The sequence below is a fragment of the Periplaneta americana genome, chromosome 15, assembly GCF_040183065.1.
Source record: "Periplaneta americana isolate PAMFEO1 chromosome 15, P.americana_PAMFEO1_priV1, whole genome shotgun sequence".
Taxonomy (NCBI): domain Eukaryota; kingdom Metazoa; phylum Arthropoda; class Insecta; order Blattodea; family Blattidae; genus Periplaneta; species Periplaneta americana.
Window position 1 is genome coordinate 162569835 of NC_091131.1, and position 25250 is coordinate 162595084.

The 25250-nt window shown below is 35.2% G+C and overlaps 1 protein-coding gene across 4 annotated transcripts in view; it reads right to left on the reverse strand.

The window, feature by feature from the left end:
• wry (weary) overlaps nucleotides 1–25250 on the reverse strand; it is a 1511805-nt gene that overhangs the window by 829387 nt on the left and 657168 nt on the right. For all 4 annotated transcript variants that reach the window (XM_069848455.1, XM_069848453.1, XM_069848454.1 and 1 more), the window contains one exon: nucleotides 7133–7317. In XM_069848455.1, the coding sequence (XP_069704556.1) occupies nucleotides 7133–7317 (185 nt within the window). The remainder of the gene's footprint in view (nucleotides 1–7132; nucleotides 7318–25250) is intronic.

Consider the following 25250-nt stretch of genomic DNA (forward strand, 5'->3'; position numbering starts at 1 on the left):
TCTATCTATCTATCTATCTATCTATCTATCTATCTATCTATCTATCTATCTATCTATCTATCTATCTATCTATCTATCTATCTATCTATCTATCTATCTATCTATCTATCTATCTATCTATCTATCTATCTATCTATCTATCTATCTATCTATCTATCTATCTATCTATCTATCTATCTATCTATCTATCTATCTATCTATCTATCTATCTATCTATCTATCTATCTATCTATCTATCTATCTATCTATCTATCTATCTATCTATCTATCTATCTATCTATCTATCTATCTATCTATCTATCTATCTATCTATCTATCTATCTATCTATCTATCTATCTATCTATCTATCTATCTATCTATCTATCTATCTATCTATCTATCTATCTATCTATCTATCTATCTATCTATCTATCTATCTATCTATCTATCTATTTAACTAGCTAGCTAGTGAGTACAATTTAAATTTATAAAACAAAAATGTTTCTAGTCACTACCGTAAAGAGCCAGACTTGTGTACGGTGTAAACAAAACATTGGTAATTATAGATGAAGGCAAATGAAAAGCCTTGCAAAAATCAACAAACTGCTTCGGGATGGATCCTCTTGCTCCGACCATCAAGCCTATTACTTCTATCTGTTGCAGTTGATATGTCTCTTGATAATACGGGATTGTTGGTTCATAGATGAACTGTTTTTCCTTATAGACGTCTTGCGGTTGACTCTTGCAAGTCTCGAAACGAACTGTAGGGTCAATTATAAAACGTCTATCGACGGTCCTCGAAAGCAATCACAAATATTCTACGATTGCTGCCAGTGGTAGATAGACCATGAATCCCTTCGGAAACAGTAAACCCCGTATTATATCCAGGGCTAGCAGTCACAGTAGAGTATTAATTTCCAAAGTAAAATCGTTTCTACTCTTGTTGATTTGTATGTCCATCGGAGTGGTCATGTGGTTTTCCCCACCCTTTCTGCTAGCCCATCTGTAAAGGATATAATAACTCTCGTCCAGTGGCTGGGCTCTTTGAACTATTTTCTGAAAACATTCGCTGTACGGAACTGGACGTTTACATAACATTATACAAATCAGGTTTGCATAATACACGTCACTGTTCGTTAACAGAAAACCACAATTTAAGTCACACAGAGTTTGTGTGCACTCAATGTTGGTTACTTGACGGTTGTCAGCCCACTTTGAGGTCTGTGGTTATAAAGGGAGAAATTGAGGTGGGGGCTGGAAGAGTGCCTGGGTAGCTCAGATGGTGGAGCCTTGGCGCGTTTATCCAAAGATCTCGGGTTCGATATCCGGCCTCGGCATAATTTTTCTCTTGAAATTATTGAAATCAGCTACACCTCATTTGCTATGAACTACCACGTTTTATTTTTAAGAAGTTACATTTATTACTGGCATTAGCAATGCAAATAAGACACTAGTTCGTTTTATTTTGCCATTTTAGTTTATTTACAATGTTTTATTGTGTCTGTTTATTAATTTCTTCTTTTAAATTTAATTGAACAATTACTTACATGATTTTAGATCTCATAAATGACTTACACTTGAATCGGTGAGAATTAAAAGATGGTAAAGCGAGTTATACATTGATTCTTATATTTTAAAGATACCCCTATCGATTGGTAATGAAAGGAACTACCTACAAGAACTATGTAGGGAATAGATTACAACATATTCTTTAGAGTTGTTGAAGAAGGAATCTAACTGTTGCACTTAGTTCTGTCCAATTCCAAAAGTTCCATCACGTGACTTGACACTGGTCGCATTTATGTGACAAATAAATAAATATGTATCTGCATGGAGCAAAACCTTAGTACCTTTTCGAAGTTTAATTTGTTAGCTTTTCAAGATTTGTTAGGAATTATTTTGAAAAACAAAGGCTTGGAATGGATCCTGGAGAAGCACAAGATCAGTTAAAACTTTCCTGATAAAGGTAAGACTCTAACAGCTTACAAATCTATAGAAAAGCTTTCATGAACCTTCACTTTATACCACAGAAAAGGATTTCACTTGGTCTAAGGCTGCAAAAGGTTACAACAAACTATCTCATTCAGTTCCAGGAGATTTATTATGATATTAGTTCTTTCCCAGTTAAAACAGCATTGTTGCGAAATGAACTACAATACTGAATGGATCCTGAAGAAGCACAAAATCAGTTAAGGCTTTCTTGTTAAAGGTAAGACAAACCGTTTACAAATTTATAGAAAAACTTTCATAAACCTTCACTTTACACCACAGAAAAGGGTTTTCACTTTTGGTGTAAAGCTGCAAAAGGTTAAACAAAATATCTCATTCAGTTCCAGGAGATGTCTGTAAGGAGATTTATTATGGTATTTGTTCTTTGCCAGTTAAAACTTCATTGTTGCGGAATGAACTACAATACTGAATGGATCCTGAAGAAGCACAAGATCAGTTAAGACTTTCTTGATAAAGGTAAGACTCAAACCGCTTACAAATTTACAGAAAAGCTTTCATAAACATTCACTTTATACTACAGAAAACGGTTTTCACTTTTGGTCCAATGCTGCAAAAGGTTACAACAAAATACCTCATTCAGTTCCAGGAGAGATCTGTCAGGAGATTTATTATCATATCAGTTCTTTCCCAGTTAAAACATCTTACTTACTTACTTCCTTACTTACAAATGGCTTTTAAGGAACCCGAAGGTTCATTGCCGCCCTCACATAAGCCCGCCAGCGGTCCCTATCCTGTGCAAGATTAATCCAGTCTCTATCATCATATCCCACCTCCCTCAAAAGCATTTTAATATTATCCTCCCATCTACGTCTCGGCCTCCCTAAAGGTCTTTTTCCCTCCGGTCTCCCAACTAACACTCTATAAGCATTTCTGGATTCGCCCATACGTGCTACATGCCCTGCCTATCTCAAACATCTGGATTTAATGTTCCTAATTATGTCAGGTGAAGAATACAATGCGTGCAGTTCTGTGTTGTGTAACTTTCTCAATTCTCCTGTAACTTCATCCCGCTTAGCCCCAAATATTTTCCTAAGCACCTTATTCTCAAACACCCTGAACCTATGTTCCTCTCTCAGAGTGAGAGTCCACGTTTCACGACCATACAGAACAACCGGTAATATAACTGTTTTATAAATTCTAACTTTCAGATTTTTGGACAGCAGACTGGATGATAAGAGCTTCTCAACCGAATAATAACAGGCATTTCCTATATTTATTCTGCGTTTAATTTCCTCCCGAGTGTCATTTATATTTGTTACTGTTGCTCCAAGATATTTGAATTTTTCCACCTCTTCGAAGGATAAATCTCCAATTTTTATATTTCCATTTCGTACAATATTCTGGTCACGAGACATAATCATATACTTTGTCAGTTAAAATATCATTGTTGCGAAATGAACTACAATACTGAATGAATCCTGAAGAAGCCCAAGATCAGTTAAGACTTTCTTGGTAAAGGTAAGACCCAAACCGCTTACAAATTTACAGAAAAGCTTTCATAAACATTCACTTTACACCACAGAAAAGAGTTTTCACTTTTCTCTAAGACTGCAAAAGGTTACAACAAACTATCTCATTCAGTTCCAGGAGATGTCTGTAAGGAGATTTATTATGATATTTGTTCTTTGCCAGTTAAAACTTCATTGTTGCAAAATGAACTACAATACTGAATGAATTCTGAAAAAGCACAAGATCAGTTAAGACTTTCTTAATAAAGGTAAGACTCAAACCGTTTACAAATTTACAGAAAAGCTTTCATAATCATTCACTTTATACTACAGAAAACGGTTTTCACTTTTGGTCCAAGGCTGCAAAAGGTTACAACAAAATACCTCATTCAGTTCCAGGAGATGTCTGTAAGGAGATTTATTATGATATTTGTTTTTTGCCAGTTAAAACTTCATTGTTGCGAAATGAACTACAATACTGAATGAATTCTGAAGAAGCACAAGATCAGTTAAGACTTTCTTGATAAAGGTAAGACTCAAACCGCTTACAAATTTACAGAAAAGCTTTCATAAACATTCACTTTACACCACAGAAAAGAGTTTTCACTTTTGTCTAAGACTGCAAAAGGTTACAACAAAATATCTCATTCAGTTCCAGGAGATGTCTGTAATGAGATTTATTATGATATTTGTTCTTTGCCAGTTAAAACTTCATTGTTGCAAAATGAACTACAATACTGAATGAATTCTGAAGAAGCACAAGATCAGTTAAGACTTTCTTGATAAAGGTAAGACTCAAACCGCTTACAAATTTACAGAAAAGCTTTCATAAACATTCACTTTATACTACAGAAAACGGTTTTCACTTTTGGTCCAATGCTGCAAAAAGTTACAACAAAATACCTCATTCAGTTCCAGGAGAGATCTGTCAGGAGATTTATTGTCAAATTAGTTCTTTCCCAGTTAAAACTTCATTATTGCGAAATGAACTACAATACTGTATCTGCACTCTGAATTAATGTGAAGGTGTACAACCTCTTTAAAATGTCTCATCTCTTGTTAAGTATAGCTTTTATCTATCACAGTTTAATGACAACTTTATATTAAAGTTTAGAAGACCCAAATGGATGCTTGTAGCAAGTGTGAAGAGATGGAAATAAAATTAACATCACCTACCTGTCTGATTCTGTTAAACGGGCTGTACAAGGTGAACTAGGAATTCACAAACGGAAGAAGCAAACAATTTTACAATGAGCTACTGGAGTGTAGATAACGAATTGTCAGAATAACTCGGTGTGTGGACGTGTTTGACGACATGCATCCCAGTGTAAGAAGGTTTAACTGAGATAATTATATGTATTCGTTTTCTATGTAACAAATCTGAAGGACATATTTCTGTTATTAACTTATACACTGAAGAAGATACAAAGAAGATGCAAAGGGACTTTGAATATATCCGTATCATTATACTCAAAACTATGTTCCTGCAAGTGTCAAAACTTACGTTTATTCTTTGATTCTTGTCCTGGACAAACAGGAACCATACTGTCATTTGTTTCTGTTTAGTATTCAATGAATCTCTGAAGTTGGAAAAATTTTTTCGTTGTTTTCCTGGTAGAAGACATTCGCTTCTTGATTGCGATAGGACATTTTACCTTACAAAACGTGGTGTAAATTTTATGTTTGTAAAAATAAAAATCAATTAATCTGAAATGCCAAATTATTGCCTTGTACCTATGTAGAATTTAAAGGAACTAAGTAAAATACCTTCACTTATTTCTGTAATGACTATAATAATTATTTATTTATTTGAATCCGCCACCAACAAAAGCAGGCTTCCAATTACAGGTGGCTTACACAGATACATACACAAAATACATAACAAGAAAACAAAACAAAACAAACAGCACAAACGAAAGAAAGAAAATACATAACGGTAATAGATGCTAGAATATAATATTGCAGTTAATATAGTGCCAAATGTCAACATAATGATGCGAAATTATTTAAAAACTAGATTAAAAACATTATAATACACTTCTTCATAATTTAAATATCTAAGAAAATACAATTCTTTTTAATATTGTATTAAATTTGTCAACTGTTAAACTGAAATCTAATTGAGAATCACAGCTTAAAGACAGAGAGTTGTAAGTATTACACATAACAAACAATGGAGAGTTCTTGAAGAAAACAGTTCTAGGAATGGGAATAACAAAAGGTTGTCTGTGACGTAATTATGTTTTTTAAATTGATATGAAGGAATTTAAGAAAATCGCAGTTATTCAATATATCTTTAACAGTCTTATAGAGTAAAATTTGACTATTTATTAATCGTCGAGATTTTAAAGTTTTATAATTAAATTTAAAAAGTAACTGATTATATGAAATTTGCTTGTCATAAGACGACACGTGATGTTTTTTAAAATATAAATAACATAAAAATCTTTTCTGTATCCTTCCTATTTGCATCTGATGGGACTGGAACTGAGGTGACCATATTACAGACGCATACTCTAGCTTACTCCTAACTAGAGTTTTATATAAAGTATCAATAGTATTTATATTTTTTAATTCTTTTGTATTTGTGATTATAAATCCTAATTTTCTATATGCATCAATTACCACGTTATTTAAGTGCATTTTAAGACATAAGTTGTGTGTAAAATAAATACCCAAATCCTTAAATGATTCTACTCTAGGTAATTTCACACCATTAATTTCATACGGATTTTGAGCAACTGTCTTATTTTTAGAATACGTCATAAACCAACATTTATTAGGATTTAACAGAAGAAAATTATCGATACTCCATTTATATAGTCTGTCCAAATCCTGCTGTAGATCAAAAACGTCTTGTTGTTTGTCAATTTCTTCATACAATTTAACATCATCAGCATATAGTAAGCATTTAGAGTGCAAAATATGTTAATGGTAATAATGTTTAATGTTTTTAGCGTTATGTTCAGTTTTCAGATATTGGAATTTAATATTATGTTTGCAAAAATAAAAATAAAGTTATATGAAGTCCCAATTTATTATTTGATACTTTCATGTAGAATTAAAAGAAACTATTCGTACAATGCATTAATGTATTTCTCTACCTACAGTAATATATAAAATTAAAATTTATATTCAATTTTTACCATCAGTGACCCACTATATACCACTCTTTTCAATCTACCGACACTTTTTTCAATCTATCGAAAACCACACAAAGTGTAGCTACTTCACCAATTCAGTTAAATATTAAATATCTCATTCCTCAAACATGTTATCCTTAAGTGCATTCCTTTTCGAAAAGTAAAACATGACAAACGATGCTTTTCAGCAGAATATAAAAATTCTAATTAGCAAATCCGCTACTTGCTGAGGTAACTTGAGTTATTATTACTTCTGTATCTCGAGCAGACTTTAATCGCTAACCCTTTCTCTCCATTTACTTCCCTGCTAACTCTAACGCGCCCACCTGCGCCCAACGGAATCTTAAGAACTGTCAGAATTGAATATAGAATCCGTAACATCCTACTCTTTGATAAATTGTACCACAGACATTAGACTGAGCGCATTGTACTTACGAAAGACTGACTTCGCTGCAACGGACCAAATCGTCTAATTTCTGCAGACGAAGGTGATAGTCACTATGAGGAAGACGGTTTTGAAGATGGAAGTAGAAATGAAATATGCACACTACCTGTCGATGTTGTGTGTGGATCTCTGGGGCGCCGCGGCGTCTCGGCTGGATTCCACGAGTCGCGAATCATCGATGCGAACGAGCAGGATGTCCCCGCTTTGCATCTCGGCGCTGCCCTCCCAGCTCACAGACACCGGCGCGCACTCGGCGTCCTCGTTGTCCTCGCTCTCGCAATCCGGCTGAACCTGTCAAACACATGTTAACGATGACTTGAATTCTATATCCATATGGTCGAAAACGCACGGACTTAATTTAAATGCAAGTAAATCGCAGGCAATCTTAATAGAACATCAAAGATCGAAGTGTGACAAACAAAATTTGCCACCGATAATTGTAAATAATACTACTATTCCATACAGTACGACTGTGAAGAACCTTGGCATTTATATGGATTGTCACCCGGAATGGAATGAACAAGTGAATCACACTTCCAAAAAAATATTTTCCATTATTCACTCATTAAAGCGACTGAAGCACTTTCTTCCAGATAAATTAAAATTAATCCTTGTACAAACACTCGTGATGCCACACTTTGACTACTGCGATATTATATTAAGTAATCTAAATGCAAATTTGAGCAGCAGGCTACAACGTGTGCATAATGCGTGTGTCCGTTAGGCCTATATTTGCAATATTCGTAAGTATGATCATGTTTCCCCGTCTTTCCAAACTCTGTCTTGGCTAAGGCTAAGCGATCGACGAGCCCTGCATTCTCTTGTTCTCTTATTTCAAATTCTGCGCACCGCTACCCCAATCTATTTGGCTTCTCGTTTTCAAAATTTATCCGCATATCATCAGCTAAGTACAAGATCTCATCATAACAATTTACTCATTATACCCTACCACAAGACATCTTTATATTCTTCATCCTATACAGTTTCAGTTGCTAGAAATTGGAACTCGCTTCCGAGTGATATAAGGGGTTGTTGGACAATAACTTCATTTAGGTCAAAATTACATAAATTCTTACTTAACAGATTAATTCCTGATTGATATCTGTTACTTATAATGAAACTAACATCTGTCCATTCTTATTATTATTATCATTAATTTCTCTAAATAGATTTACAAAACCTCTAATGGCAATTACATTAATATTCTCATTATAGAAATAGAAATATATATATTCTCCCTGTAACATAGTCCTAGTAAGCTTATATTAAATTAATTTTCATAATTTTACTAGCTATTTCAAATATTAAATTAATTATAATTCATTAAATTAAATTAGCTCATAAATTAAGTTACTACTTTACCTTATAGATTTATCTCAATTTAAATAAATATGTAGTGAAGAATATTGCTGGAGAACCTTTTAAGTGTTGTGTAAATATTTGTAATTTAAATTTATGTATTGTATTGATTAAGGATGGTTGAGTGGAAGAGAAGGCCTTATGGCCTTAACTCTGCCAGCGAAAATAAAACAATATTATTATTATTATTATTATTATTATTATTATTATTATTATTATATTATCGTCGCTGTTGAGCATCGGGCATACTGGGCACGCAGCGAAACTACAACACTGAGTTCCAATACTTGCGGAAGACATGTAGTCACCTTCAAATGCTGCTAAACTAAAACAGTAATAATAATAATAATAATAATAATAATAATAATAATAATAATAATAATAGTAATGGGTAATTTCATAGAAACGATGGAAATTGTGATAGAATCTCCTCCGTGTTATTCCCTATTATTGATGCGTGAAAATGACTTAAGTTATTATGTCGTAAGATGGCAGTAATACGATCGATGAATCGATAGATGGAATTGTGGTGTACAGTATAGTGTTTTTCAAAAGTAATACTTAATTTTAATTGCTAATATTTTCTACACGGCACAGGTATATTACACAAGAAATGGGATTTTGTATGACCACCTAGTGCCATAAACTTCATCGTAGATTTTGCATCTGTCCACGGTTTTGTTCTTTTAGAAGTAACAGCCCCTTTTGAATTCTGTATACAACAGGTCTGGAATATCAGTGCGATGGAGTCCTTGAACTCCTCAATTGATGTAAGATTGCTCAAGAAAATCTTTCCTTCAGATAGTCCCACAACCAATAATATCCTGGCTAATATCTAGTGATCTTGCAGGCCAAGTTACGGGATAGTGTCTACTGACAACAAGACCACCAGAACAATCAAACAAACCAACTCGTAATCTTTATGAAACCATAAAAAAGTCATATATCTTGTGTAATAAAAATCCAGTGCCAGAATTTTAAGATTGTGTAATAACTAGAGGGCGGAAAAACGTGCGCTACCACGCGATACAGGTTAGTTTGGTCTGAAGTATGGATGACGTCACAGATACAAACGCAATATAACAAATGCACTACGAAAGGGCGGCAATACTAGTAGAAACCAACAAATTATCTTCAGTGTCATCTTCTAGTCGTACGAGGAAGACAGCCAGGTCTTTACAAAATTGTTTATTGCCTTTGTGCACGTGGTAGTTTGGTGTAAAAGTGATTTTAAATACCTAAGTAGAAGTATTTGGAATTAAACAGTCTAGGAAATACAGTAAATATGGAAGAGAGATTTTGATTCCGGTAAGGGAATATATTTTCTATGCCGTGCGCAAATGTGAAAGTAAAATAATTTTTTGGAAATAATACATAGAACGGTATTGTAAAACGTAAGATCTTCGATATCAAATAATGAAAAACATACACGATCTGAATGTAATGTGGATTTATGTAATATGATGATTTATGCAAATATTCCGTTCAAGAAACTTGATAATTCACATTTTAGAGGTGAAAAGGCGAAAGAAATATTCCGCAAATTCTGCAAAAAAAATCGCAGATTATATAGTTATGTGCAACATTTTGAGTGGAGGTAAAAACGACGTACTACATGGCTTTTTCCATTTGCATCTCTAACATCTTGTGACACGGAAAGAAGCTTTTCGGTGTTGAAAAACTGTTTGAATGAGGGACGTAGAAATTTATCTTTCGATAATTCACGGATGTATATTATGGTTCAGTGTATGCATCCTTTAATCATCCAGGCGGTGGTAGTTAACATTTCAGGTAAGTTTTTAAATCATAATTACTATATTACAACTTCATTCCAGTATTTATAGATCGATTGAATGGAGTGGTGAGGTTCTCATTACCAGACTGTACTCTCTTGCCGCTATTTACGTGAGCGAATGACAACAATATACTGGGTGTTCAGTTCAAAATGTGTCTTGGCTCGCTGCATGCTGTCATGTGGCTAGCTGATGAGCCTAGAGAATTCAGTCTTCCTACACTTCCGCAGCTCAGGTGTATAATCTAAGAGGCAGAGAAGTTGGCTAGCAAGTACGGCGTTCATTCTGAAGAGTACGTACCGATACGTACGGTAACGCCGGTAGTGGCAGGAATGTGAACTGTTTGGAAATACGTACTGTCGAGATATGGGGAGAGGGTTAAGACGATTACTTACGTATTTGTTGACATTAACTTCGACGGTCAACATGGACACGGAGCATTTGATTTGTGTTGTGGAATGTTACCATACGCTACCGATGATAACAAATACCCTGCGTACGACTTGCCGGCGCAAAACACAGTTCGAAAGAGGTTATGGTAGCACACAGACCGTACAGACCGCCATCTGTTGCTACGACGTTCAAGTTATACCGTACACGTTCTCAAGTTCAGATTGAAGAACGCCTTAAATAATAGGCAACTTCTCTAACATATAAGCTGAAACTCGCTTCAAATCGGTGACTCAACAACAGTGACGTCATGACACACTTTGAAATGAACACCCAGTAGTCCGTTGACACAGAACTTAAGGCATAACGCACATTTTTCCGCCCTTTGGTAAAAAATACAGGGACATCATTTTATTTCTACTCCAATTTGTATTGTACCTGAGCTTTTGAATGTACTTCACTCCCACCCCTTCTACTAATGAAGTTCCAACTGTCCTCCACACAGAACCAAGACCGCATATAGTAAACAGCACTGAGTTAGTGAGTATAGTACGTTCCAGAAATATGTTCGCGTTTTCCAGTGACGAAAGAGCTTTCAATATTGAATCATATTTTCGCACAGGTACTGTCCTTTTGCCTACGTCGCATCCCGATTTCCCCCACCTGTTTCTGCTCGCCCCTCTGTAAAACTGGGCTGTCTTAGCTCTTTTCTGAAAACATTAATTTCTGTTAGGAATTGGACGTTTACGTAATATTATACAACTGTTTAAAATAACTTAAATAAAAGGGACTCCTTAAGTAATTAACTGTCACGTGATTTCTCCCCTTTCTACGATCCTGCGGCATAACCACTTGGACGGCAGTAGATAGCATGTCTGAGTAATTTTATCTGTGCGGGTCGGGCAGAAGTGAAGATTGAATTTACAGTACGTAAGGTACTCTTTTATAGAGTAGATACAGAATTATTTCAACATGAGTTACTTAGTACGAAGGACGAAACTGGTAATTGGAATTAGATACAATAGTCTATAGTGCGATAATGTGCACAAAAGAACTGAAGCCTCTATCGAAATGAACGGCCACCATTTTCAGAAATTGTTTAAATATCCATATTATTATTTTTCAATTTAACTTCTTTCTCTATATTGTACGCTAATGTGCTGTAGACAGTATAATATACACTGCATAATGAATACGTTCGCATGGATAACTCAGTTCGTGAGTAAGAACACTTATTCTTAATACAGTACTGTATTTTGATTAAACAAAAGCCTAATGAAAATTATCGAACTCAAAATCGGGATATTTCCTAGTTTACGTAAATGGATGAACTACTTTTCTTCCCTCCTATACCTATTAGAGTGATTTGTTTGTGTTTTACGCCAGTACCATCGAACTACAGTCGTGGAAGGGGTAGCAAACTGTGTTTCCGGCTCTCTAAAGGTATAACCAGGTTAATATTAAAAATGTTAGTAAAAATAAAATGATGTCCCTGTATAAGCAATTAAAGTTAGCTCCTACTTTTGGAAGACCTATATTTTGAGATATGAAAGTTGAGTGAGTGTTCGCTAGTTGAGAGTTGAACACATCAGCAGGAAGTTCTGTTGAATGTGTTCGACCGATCACTCGTCCAGTTTAGCTCGTGTATCCCACATAACTTTTCAATCGTGTGCGACTTGTTATGTAAGAATTTTGCTTGAGTCCACCACTTTGAAGAACGGTTAGTATGTCTGACCGTGAAACAAGCGGAACCGGGTTCAAATCCTGGTTCAGAAAAATTATTTGGTTCACATTTTTTCCGGGATTTTCTCTCAGCCTATTAAGAGGAAACGTTCTGCGATTGACCCTGGACTCATTTCACTGGTATTATCAACTTCATTTCCCTCAGACGCTAAATAACCATCACAGTTGATAAAGTGTCGTAAAATAAACCAATGAAAATATCTTAATGGAGCGAGTTCATATAAAAATCAATTTTATGCTCGACCATGCCGAAATGTAGTAATTATACACCTGGTAGTATCCCTTTAATGACCCTCATTAAAGTACACCTATTCATTAATGTTCAGGTTTTCCACAAATCAGAAAGCACCATTGTAGCGCAAGTATCGATTATTCTTGGATATGCAATCGAAAGAAAACTAGCGAAACGTCACGGAGGCTGGAAATCCAATACTGTCGCAGAAGGTTATGTTCTGTTACTTTAATAATTAGCGTTAATTGTAAATAATATTAAATAAATACAATTTGTCTTCTCGTTTTTCAATGTCTAAATCAATTTCCAGGTTATATCACGATTAATGTTCATTTTACTCTCTAGATTATATCAAGGTCAATGACATTTGTTCCTCGAAAAAAATCAATACTTTCGCGTCTGCACACATCTCACAATTTACGGGATATTGCACAAGGTCACTTCCGCTCCCCAGTCAGATAAGAATAATATTAGTACTTATGAATAATTTCAAGTTAGAAATATGTTCGAGCATAAAAAGTCGTAAGAAACTTGCCTATAATGGTAATTAAAACGTTCGTATGAAAATTATGAAACTCGCTTGCGCTCGTTTCATAAACATACGAACGTCTTAATTACTACCATTATAGGCTCGTTGCATAATGTACTATTGTGCTTTTCTTGTAAAGTGACTTGAAAGATGTTCCATCTCCAAAAAAGTAAGAGGGTTTCGCTTATTGATCTCCTTCTCCATGAAAGACTGGGCAGACAATGCAACAGATTACGACGCAGTTCCAACTAAGATTTCGAAAGCCACCTTCAATAAAGGCAAAGCTGTTTGCTTCAGAGAAAAGGGTGTAAAACAGAAGAGAATAAATTGAAAATTAGAAAAAAAAACTTTTCGGTAAAATATTGGAATGAAGGATATTACACAATAAGCAAATTTATTAATTTTACAATGAACTTAGTATTGTGGCCACAATTAAAAATTAAATCAAGAAGACTGCGATAGATTGGATATGTGCTAAGAGCTCTAAAAGAAATAAGAGTAAAAGGGTGTTCATACAAGATCACTGGAAAGACCTAGGCTTAGATACCTGAACAATATGTAGGAGGGCCTAAATATTTCATACTTACATCATAACTGAAAAATATGTTAGGTGGAGTGAAACAGTATTTTAAAGTAAATTCAGCAGCCATAAGCTTTCAAAGCGTATAAAGCTTAATAATAATAGTAATAATAATAATAATAATAATAATAATAATAATAATAGTAATTTATTTTTATTTTTATTTATTTATTTAGAATATTAACGTGCGAAACAACAGCACAAGGCCAATTACAGTTTAGCACAAGATACAAAACAAATCAACAAATGATGATGAGAATGAATGATAGAAAATGGCAGTGAGATGAAATACAATCAATATAACAGTCTACATTAATGAATTGACCAAATGCAAAAAAAAAATAATAAATAGCACAAATAATAAGTAATATTGTAAAGATATGCAATTGACAAGAATAGTATGATACATATCTTAACAAATGGCATAAATTAATAAAACTGACATAAAAACTCAAAAGATATACTACACATTAAATGGATCCAAGTTCATTCCATACAAATTAGCATATTTAATACATCTGCAGACCGGAGAGAGAGATTTAGAATTCCTATTATAAAATAATGTATGAAATCTTTACCTTTAGCAGGAATACGAAGACTGATATTGCTTATGAAAGATTCACAATCAATATCACCCTTAATGACTTTACAAAAAAATAAATAATCAAGATCCTGACGTCTGGCAAACAAACTACCGCAATTGAAATATTTCCAATTAATCTCATAGTTATAATCGGAATTTGGTAAAAATCTATAAGAACACAAGGAAATAAATTTTCTTTGAATATTCTCCAATTTAGCCGAGTCAGTGGAAGTAATGGAGTTCCATACAACAGATGCATATTCAAGCTTGGATCTAACCAGTGTATAATATAAAATTAATAAACACATAGGAGTAGAAAAAGAATAAGTTATAGATCTAATTAGACCAAGCATTCTTAATGAATGGGTATAAATATATTCCACATGATCATGAAAATATAATTTTGAATCAAGACACCAAGATCTCTAATACAATCTTTCTTAGTAATTACGACATTACTAAGAGAATAATTACATTTTTGGGGAGTAGTTTTCCGTGAGAAGGAAATAACAAAAGTTTTGGATTGATTAATTTTCATTCCATTTTCAACAGACCATTGTAAAATTGAATTAATGTCATTTTGAAGAGTTTGACAATCAGCCGAACTATTAATTTCACAAAAGATTTTGAGATCATCCGCAAATGAAAGGCAGCTAGAACTTATTCTTTTACTTATATCATTTATAAATAATAAAAATAGGAGAGGTCCCAATGTAGACCCTTGAGGAACTCCGCATACACTATTAAATGGAACCGAGAGAGAATTACCTAGTCGAACACAAGACTGTCTATCTGATAAATAATTTTCAAACCAATTAACGTAGTTAGTGGAGAGACCAAAATTACTTAATTTATTTAATACAATTTTGTGAGGAACAACATCAAATGCTTTGCTAAAATCAAAATAAATTGAGTCAATTTGACCTTGAGTTTCGACAACAGACATAATGAGATTGAGATAGGAAACTAAGTCAGTTGTAGTAGATTTCCCTCTAGTAAATCCATGTTGGGCCGAATTGATCTTATTTTTGACATAAAATGAAATGTGTTTGTGAATAATTTTTTCAAAAATTTTAGAAAAATTGTTTAGGATAGAAATGGGTCTATAATTAGTAACACTGTTTTTATTACCATTTTTAAAAACTGGAATAATGGATGCTTCCTTCCAAAGTGATGGGTAAATTCCTGTTTTTAAACTAGGATTGAATAAAAAAGTTAAAATGGGTATGAAAATATTAGAGCAACCCTTGATTATAAAATTAGGAATGCTATCTGTACCTTTAGATTTAATAATAATAATAATAATAATAATAATAATAATAATAATAATAATAATAATAATAATAATGGCAATAAAAATCATTATAAACCGTTTATTCCTTTCATCATTGCTATTATTTTATTTTAAACCTAATAGTCGTAAATATTAGAATAATGTAAGAAGGGTTTACATTGTATGAATTGTTACTTAATGTGCATATACATTTTCCGGATGCACACTTTACTTAAATTAAATAAGATAGTGCAATTTTCTTATAACGGTATATTACTGTACTTGCAATATGCGCAGAAATCGATACAACATCTTCTTATCTTGTCCTCTGTAACTAATGCAATTTATGTTTCTCCGTCTGAAGCCAGGTCCTCAAAATTACGATGACTGATTCTTATGTTGTAGCCCTGACCTATTTCTAGTGGAGTAAAATTTATCTTTCGTGACACACAAATGGATGAAATGTGTTATGACCAGGCTTCGAAACTTCGGACCCGATAGAGCAGTTCAGTGGGAAATCCGCATAACGGCGTACTGAGTATAGTGGTAAAGCGTACAGTGGGTGGGGGTACTGTAGAATGAATGCTAACAAATACGCAAGGGAAAACGTTCTGGATTTGAAGGTTCTGACTAATAATTTGGTTTTCATACAAACTGTGTTTGAAACTATTACACGGTCAGAAAAGTCAGAGCAAGAGATGCCGGAAGCCCTCAAATTAATTGAGGAAATAACACAGAGAATTAATGAGACACCAAGTACACCGGTTACTGAACGTGTAAAACAGAAGTGGAAATCAATTTTATGTAAAAATAACGGATATGGAACATTGTGTGACATAAACAGCAAATTGATGGACATAGAGTCACCCGAGAATAAAGGACTGTCTCTTACAGTTAGAGACTGCAATGATGATAGGTTTCTTCGTTTTGTTCCTATCACGTCATGCGACGTAGAGCGTAGCTTTTCACAGTAAAAACTGTGTTTGGCAGATAACCGAAAAAGATTTACGTTTGAGACACTGAAAATGTATCTTGTAGTACATTGCAATTCGGTACTGTAACTGCACTTCCTAAAGACGACCAATAGGATAAATAAAAAAATTAAAATTGCTACATGTTTATTTCCACCATTAACGCTGTGTAAAATTAAACACAAATGTTTATAAAAGACAGGAGAATAAATGCCTTTCACATTCTTTTGACATTGTCATTGTGTAATGTATATTTACTATCAGAATGTTCATATGTGTATGTTTCCCCATACTACCGTACTCTACTCTAAACAGCAACGTTGTTACCTCAACACATCTCTAACTTTCACTACCTGCAGCGAGTCAACAACCTATGATACATGCACAGTAAATTTATCGTATCCGGTCCCAAGTCTCGAAGCCTGGTTATAACTACATGCCAAGTTGCAAGTCTAAACATGTCCGCGTTGACTCGTAGCAGGTGTTCGAGTTGCTGGAGGCGCTGCGTTCAGTACATAAATTATCCTCTCCAGCAAAGAGCTGAGATTAAATACATGCAAAAGAAGAGAATTTCGCCAAGATATGATAGATACCTTCGGAGAATCTACTTATCTTATGATATAGTAAAAAGTTGGTGTCGAATGTTTAAATGTAGGAGAATATCGTGTGAATGTGAACATGGTGGTGGCCTTTCGAGAACTGTCACAACACCACAAAACATCAATAAAATATACTATTTAGTGCTGCAAGATCGACGAGTCACCATCAGGGATATAGAGAGGAAAGAGGCTTCTCATACTATCGTCTGCACAATATTTTGGTAAACAAATTTGATATGAAAAAAATAATTGCAAGCTGGGTGCCTCGTTAACGTCTACGCAAAGACGACAAAGAGCAGTGCTTCTGCGAGCAGCATTTAACTGTTATAACAAAGAAAAAATTCTTGAACGATATGTGGTTATGGATGAACCATGGATTTATCATTATGACTCTGAAACCAAAATTCAAAGTATGGAGTGGAAACATAAGGTGCAGCCATCAGCAGGTAAGGTTTTGCTCTGTTGTTTGAGATGCCCATCGTGTTATTTTGACAGACTATTTTTCAGAAAGGGTCCACAATAATAGGCCTTTATTGTGAAAATTTAATTGAAAAATTGCGGGATGTTATCGAGGAGAAACATCGTGGCAAGTTGAGGTGAAAGGTTCTTTTTCATCAAGACAGTGTTCCAAATGACAAGTCCTGAGTTGCAATGGCAGCAATTTCAATGAGCGTATTCCGAATCTCAGCGCTGAGCAATCTGATGGCAACACGGTGTTCCGAATTTCACCGATGACGTCATTGATGCTCCACCGGTGTCGCACCGGTGCCATCAGCTTGCAGAGGTGGTGGCAGTCTCCATCAGCCGCCATCAGTGAATCTGATTGGTTCTTGTATAGGGCGGGAATTAGCAGACGAATGACATCGTGCATTGTTGTGTCATGGCGGTGTGTTCTGCTGTATTGTTTGTAATGAGCACAACGTAAAAACAATATGTTAATAGCTTATGAGCGAACCAGTCAACGGACCAGTTATTACTACCGGTTCAAGAAATAAATTGTTTATGCTCTCTTTTCTTTGAACGAGATGGCAGTACGGAAATTTCGCAAAATGTTGCTACCGTAGCAGACAACAACTTATACAGTCGCCATGACAGCCATCGATCCTTCCAGCAGTTTTGTTCCTATTTCGCTGCAGCGTGACGTCATTGTTGTCCACCGGTCCGGTGAGATTCGGAATACGCTGAATAGCAGGATCTGAATTGCTGGCTCATTAATCCTACTCACCACATCTGGCACCCAGCGACTTCAGGCTATTCTCAAAACTCAAAGATCACCTGCGTGGAAAAAAAATTTCACCCAATAATGAAGTCATGCAGTCCGTAAACCAGTGGTTTGCAGAGGTTGGACAACCCTTCTTCCACGACGCTATGGAAATGTTGGAGCATCGCTGGGAGAAGTGCACCAATCTACTAGGGATCTATGTGGAAAAATGAAGCTTCTTTTTTTTTTTTTTTTTTTTTTTTTTTTTAAGCTATAAGAGAGTCAGAGCTACTACAGCATAGGGATGAACTCTCATAACTTCAAAGAGGAATATTATCGGAAATGTAAATACTAAAGTATTGAAAAACGCATAAATGTAAAGGATGTATGTGTCACATTTATGACGCCCATTTCTATGTGAGTGCATCGAATGAAATATTCATAATATAATGTCCTTGCGAAGTTTTACAATATATATGGAGAATTTAGTGGTTAACTTTTACCGAGTTTAAAGGACTTCGCCTACAACTCCAAACTGGTTAAAGTAAGCCTATCTCATGAGTTTGTTTTATAAGCATTTTTCCCGCCCATAATTTAACAACGATTTAATACTTCTTTAGTAGAAAATTTCAATAGATATACCAGTAATCTGACCTGTTCGTCACTTAATTAGTAGCTGGCTCAAAGAGACCGGCTTTCGATGCTCTATTCTGATTCATAATATGGTGCGGTAATAAATTTAGAAAATTTTCATCACTAAAGATTTATTCAAATCCATGTAGACATACGACCGTTAGTCCTATGAGCATTACTGATATGTCGAAATCAATAGTATTAAGAATATATTACCCTACATACAAGTATGAGTGCCTTAAATAAAATCGCACACTGTTAAATATGCTATTTTATATTCAAAGTAATAACACAACTTTATTCCGATATCTTGGACTCATCCTAGACAGTCGCTTGGAATAAACATCTCACTTACATCCTCCAGAGATTAAGATACAGACTTCATCGATTGAAAGTAGTACTTTCCAGCTCTTGTCTTTCCCTTTCCAACAAAAGGCTAATATATGTAATGCTTCTCAAACCTATTTCACTCTATGGATGTTCATTATGGGGATCGGCTTCTATAAGTCAAATCAAGCGTATTCAAACATTCCAAAATTGGGCACTAAGGATAATCACTGGAGCACCATGGTACATCAGAAATGAAACACTTCATTCAGATCTAGATCTAGCCAAAATAGAGACTGTACTTCATTCTTCCTACACACGATTATGTGCAACATTGTCAACACATTCTAACAGCTTAATCAACCAGATTCCTCGGAACCTGCCCCCTGCACGGACTGATCGTCGCCTCAAGAGGAAAAAACACACTGATTTGTTGATGCTTTGAGGAACGTTAATGGACGTCATCCTCTCCACAAGTCTCATATTGCTGAAATGTTAATTATTTAAGCACAATTGATAGTACCAATGTACAAAAATTGTCAAATAAATTTTTAAAAAACTTTATTCCGGAGAAGAATGCAAGTTAACAATGAAATCTAAATCAGAAGATTTTCAACACAAAATAACAAACTATATCAAAGTAACAGTAATAACAAGCAGTATATTTGAAACATCTTACATCATCTACAAACAACATACTAGGCTTGAACTAAACGCAATAATTATTCAGGGACATCATTTTATTTTTACTAACATTTTTAATATTAACCTGTCTATACCTTTAGAGAACCGGAAACACCGCTTGCTCCCCCCTCCAAGACTGGAGTTCGATGATACTGGCGTAAAACACAAATCACTCTACTAGGTATAGGATGGAAGAAAAGTAGTTCATCCATTTGCGTAAACTAGGAAATATCGCGATTTTGAGTTTGATAATTTTCATTAGGTTTTTCTTTAATCAAAGTACAGTACTGTATTAAGAATAAGTGTTTTTACTCACGAAGTGAGTTATCCATGCGAACGTATTCATTATGCGGTGTATATTATACTGTCTACAGCACATTAGCGTACAATATAGAGAAAGAAGTTAAATTGTAAAATAATCATAATATGAATATTTAAACACAATTTTGAAAATGGTGGCCGTTCATTTCGATACAGGCTTCAGTTCTTTTGTGCATATTATCGCACTATAGACTATTGCATCTAATTCCAATTGCCAGTTCGTCTTTCGTACTAGTAACTCATGTTGAAATAATTCTGTACCTACTCTACGTACTGTGAATTCAATCTTCACTTCTGCCCGACCCGAAACTATAAAATTACTCAGACATGCTATCTACTGTCCGTCCAAGTGGTTATGCCGCAGGATTGTAGAAAGGGAGGAAATCACGTGGAAGTTAATTACTTAACGAGGCCCTTTTATTTAAGTTAAATTAAACAGCTGTATAATATTACGTAAACGTCCAATTCCTAAGAGAAATTAATGTTTTCAGAAAAGAGCTAAGACAGCCCAGCTATTACAGAGGGGCGAGCAGAAGCAGGTGGGGGAAATCGGGATGCGACGTAGGCAAACGGACAGTACTTGTGCGAAAATACGATTCAATATTGAAAGTTCTATCGTCACTGGAAAACGCGAACATATTTCTGGAACGTACTATACTCAGTAACTCAGTACTGCTTACTATCTGCGGTCTTGGTTCTGTGTGGAGTTGGAACTTCCTTAGTAGAAGGGATGGGAGTGAAGTACATTCAAAAACTCAGGTAACCTTCAAAGCAGAATTCATTAGATTCTATGAACTTGAGCCACCTTTGAGATTTTTATCCCGCGATGGTACTAGTTTGGTATGCTCCTTGATCTGTTAGATGTTTTCCATTTATATATTAATTTGAGAATACAAACTGTCAAAGACTGCATTGCACGTCCGTTTGGAACATATTCCCAGTGAATCACAGTTTCAAATTACCACCAGACACATAACATTACATTAGGGCCGAACCGATTTTAACGACGACTAACGGGGATCGAGCTACTGTTTGAAGTGCCAGAGTTGCGATAATATACCCATTTTGCATCACATGTGACAATTCGCCTGATAAATATATCAGGATTAACGTTGAGCTGACGAAGATATCCACTCTGCGTTGAGTCTGTTCTAATTGCAGTTCACCTTATGGTGTAATAGTAGGCCTAAGTATCACCGAGAACAGTTTTATATTACATGTAAACCAATATCCTGTGTTACGAGCAATGCTTACAACTTTACACGTGCAGCTTCTCGATGACCAAGTTTTACAGTGTTCATATCGTCTAGTATAGCGTTTCAATGCAATACCTTGCCTTTATTGCATATTGTCTTCTCTCTGGAGAATCTTTTTGACCTGGTGCCATTTAAAATTTACCACTTACTTACTTACTTACTTACTTACAAATGGCTTTTAAGGAACCCGGAAGGTTCATTGCCGCCCTCACATAAGCCCGCCAGCGGTCCCTATCCTGTGCAAGATTAATCCAGTCTCTATCATCACACCCCACCTCCCTCAAATCCATTTTAATATTATCCTCCCATCTTCGTCTCGGCCTCCCTAAAGGTCTTTTTCCCTCCGGTCTCCCAACTAACACTTTATATGCATTTCTGGATTCGTCCATACGTGCTACATGCCCTGCCCATCTCAAACGTCTGGATTTTAAGTTCCTAATTATGTCAGGTGAAGAATACAATGCGTGCAGTTCTGTGTTGTGTAACTTTCTGCATTCTCCTGTAACTTCATCCCGCTTAGCCCCAAATATTTTCCTAAGCACCTTATTCTCAAACACCCTTAACCTATGTTCCTCTCTCAGAGTGAGAATCCAAGTTTCACAACCATACACAACAACCGGTAATATAACAGTTTTATAAATTCTAACTTTCAGATTTTTGGACAGTAGACTGGATGATAAGAGCTTCTCAACCGAATAATAACACGCATTTCCCATATTTATTCTGTGTTTAATTTCCTCCCGAGTGTCATTTATAATTGTTACTGTTGCTCCAAGATATTTGAATTTTTCCACCTCTTCGAAGGATAAATCTCCAATTTTTATATTTCCATTTCGTACAATATTCTGGTCACGAGACATAATCATATATTTAGTCTTTTCGGGATTTACTTCCAAACCGATCGCTTTACTTGCTTCAAGTAAAATTTCCGTGTTTTCCCTAATCGTTCGTGGATTTTCTCCTAACATATTCACGTCATCCGCATAGACAAGAAGCTGATGTAACCAGTTCAATTCCAAACCCTGCCTGTTATCCTGAACTTTCGTAATGGCATATTCTAGAGCGAAGTTAAAAAGTGAAGGTGATAGTACATCTCCCTGCTTTAGCCCGCAGTGAATTGGAAAAGCATCAGATAGAAACTGACTTATACGGACTCTGCTGTATGTTTCACTGAGACACATTTTAATTAATCGAACTAGTTTCTTGGGAATACCAAATTCAATAAGAATATCATATAATACTTCCCTCTTAACCGAGTCATATGCCTTTTTGAAATCTATGAATAACTGATGTACTGTACCCTTATACTCCCATTTTTTCTCCATTATCTGTCGAATACAAGAAAATGTGAAATGTGTATGTAATAAAGCACTGTTCTCCCCATTCCTGTTTAAAAAACGTGTGAGAGGATTTCAATGCTACATTTTGAAGACATGTCCCTGACCAATAGTCAGTGCGCCACTGATGAACTCGTGTTCACTAAACGCTATGAGTAACAAGTCTGACGGTGGGGAATGACCCTAGATCGGACTGCTCTGCTTACGTTAGTGCTTATTTCAAGGGCTATGTTAAAACACGAAAAATACTTATGTATGCCATAGATTTTCCAGAACTTTGTAAATTACTAATATCTCCTTCCATAGGTGCCGACTTTCAGAAATCTTTTGACATGCTCCCCCCCCCCCAAATGGTTTTCCAAATCACCATTGCTCATGTGATTCTGGTAGTTCATGAACTTAAACAAATGCTGATGCTCCTGCTGCTGCTAGTCTTAGTTCTACAGGGACATCATTTTATTTTTACTTCAATTTTTATTGTACCTGAGTTTTGGAATGTACTTCACTCCCACCCCTTCTACTAGTAAACTTCCAACCGTTCACGACACAGAGCCGAGGGCGCGTAAGCAGTACTGAGTTACTGAGTATAGTACGTTCCAGAAATATGTTCGCGTTTTCCAGTGACGAAAGAGCTTTCAATATTGAATCATATTTTCGTACGGGCACTGTCGTCCGTTTCCCTATGTCGCATCCCGGTTTCCCCCACCTGCTTCTGTTCGCCCCTTTGTAAAGTCTAGTAGCTGGGCTATCTTAGCTTTTTCTGAAAACAATAATTTCTGTTAGGAATTGGACGTCTACGTAATATTATTCAAGTGTTTAAAATAACTTAAATAAAAGGGCCTCCTTAAGTAATTAACTGTCGCGTGATTTCCCCCCCCCCTTTCTACAACCCTGCGACAAAACCACTTGAACGGACAGTAGATAGCATTTCTGAGTGATTTTATCTTTTCGGATCGGGCAGAAGTGAAGATTGAATTTACAGTACGTAAGGTACCCCTTTATAGAGTAGGTACAGAATTATTTCAACATGAGTTACTCGTACGAAGGGCGAAACTGGTAATTGGAATTAGGTACAATAGTCTATAGTGCGATAATATGCACAAAAGAACTGAAGCCTGTATCGAAATGAACGGCCACCATTTTCAATAATGTGTTTAAATATCCATATTATTATTTTTCAATTTAACTTCTTTCTCTATATTGTATGCTAATGTGCTGTAGACAGTATAATATACACTGCATAATGAATACGTTCGCATGGATAACTCAGTTCGTGAGTAAGAACACTTATTCTTAATACAGTACTGAATTTTGATTAAACAAAAGCCTAATGAAAATTATCGAACTCAAAATTGCGATATTTCCTAGTTTACATAAATGGATGAACCACTTTTCTTCCCTCCTATACCTAGTAAAGTGATTTGTATTTTACGCCAGTATCATCGAACTCCGTCGTGAAAAGGGTAGCAAACGGTGTTTCCTGTTTCAATCGTTAATGGAAAGGTATAGCCAGGTTAATATTAAAAATGTTAGTAAAAATAAAATAATGTCCCTTTACTATAACTCAAAAAGTCCTAAAATACGAATTAGCCAAATATGTAACATTACAACAAGTAGTGTTTATGTTATACCAAGAGTATATACAGTCATTTGGGGTAACTTTGTATTACTGCTATCATACTTTTATACTTACCTAAAATAGTGTCTATTGAAATTGATGTTTAAGAATAAATTACTCCAGAAACTACTTATTTCATGGGTTGAGACATAATAACCATCAAAAGCTATATTTCAAATAGGTGAAATTTAACATTCAATGATGGTACAAAGTTACACGGATAATTGGGGTAACTTTGTATAACATATGTGTTTTCTATTAAAAACCTTTATCTACATTCCCCTTCAAATTCAAGGTAACTTATTATCATACAATAATAATAATAATAATAATAATAATAATAATAATAATAATAATAATAATAATAATAATAATAATAAATAATCCGTGACGCTACAGCTCGTGAAGGGCCTAGTCCGACCAGCCGGCTGCTGGCCTCACGCCCACATGTCGAAGCAGAGGTGGACGATCATCCAACCAGAATAGAAGTATCATGTGGTTAGCACGATGATCCCCCCAGCCGTTATAGCTGGCATTCGCAACCGGATTTCGCTACCTATCGCAGCTCCCCAAGTGCATCACGATGCTGGGTGGGCACCGGTCCCATACACTGGCCGAAATTTCATGAGAATTTCTTCCCCCATGAGGACTCGAACCAGCGCGCATTCCGTAACGCGAGTCCTAGGCAGGATACCTTAGTCCACGACGCCACGGCGCGGGACACTCATCTTTCATTATAATAATGATAATAATAATAATAATAATAATAATAATTATTATTATTATTATTATTAT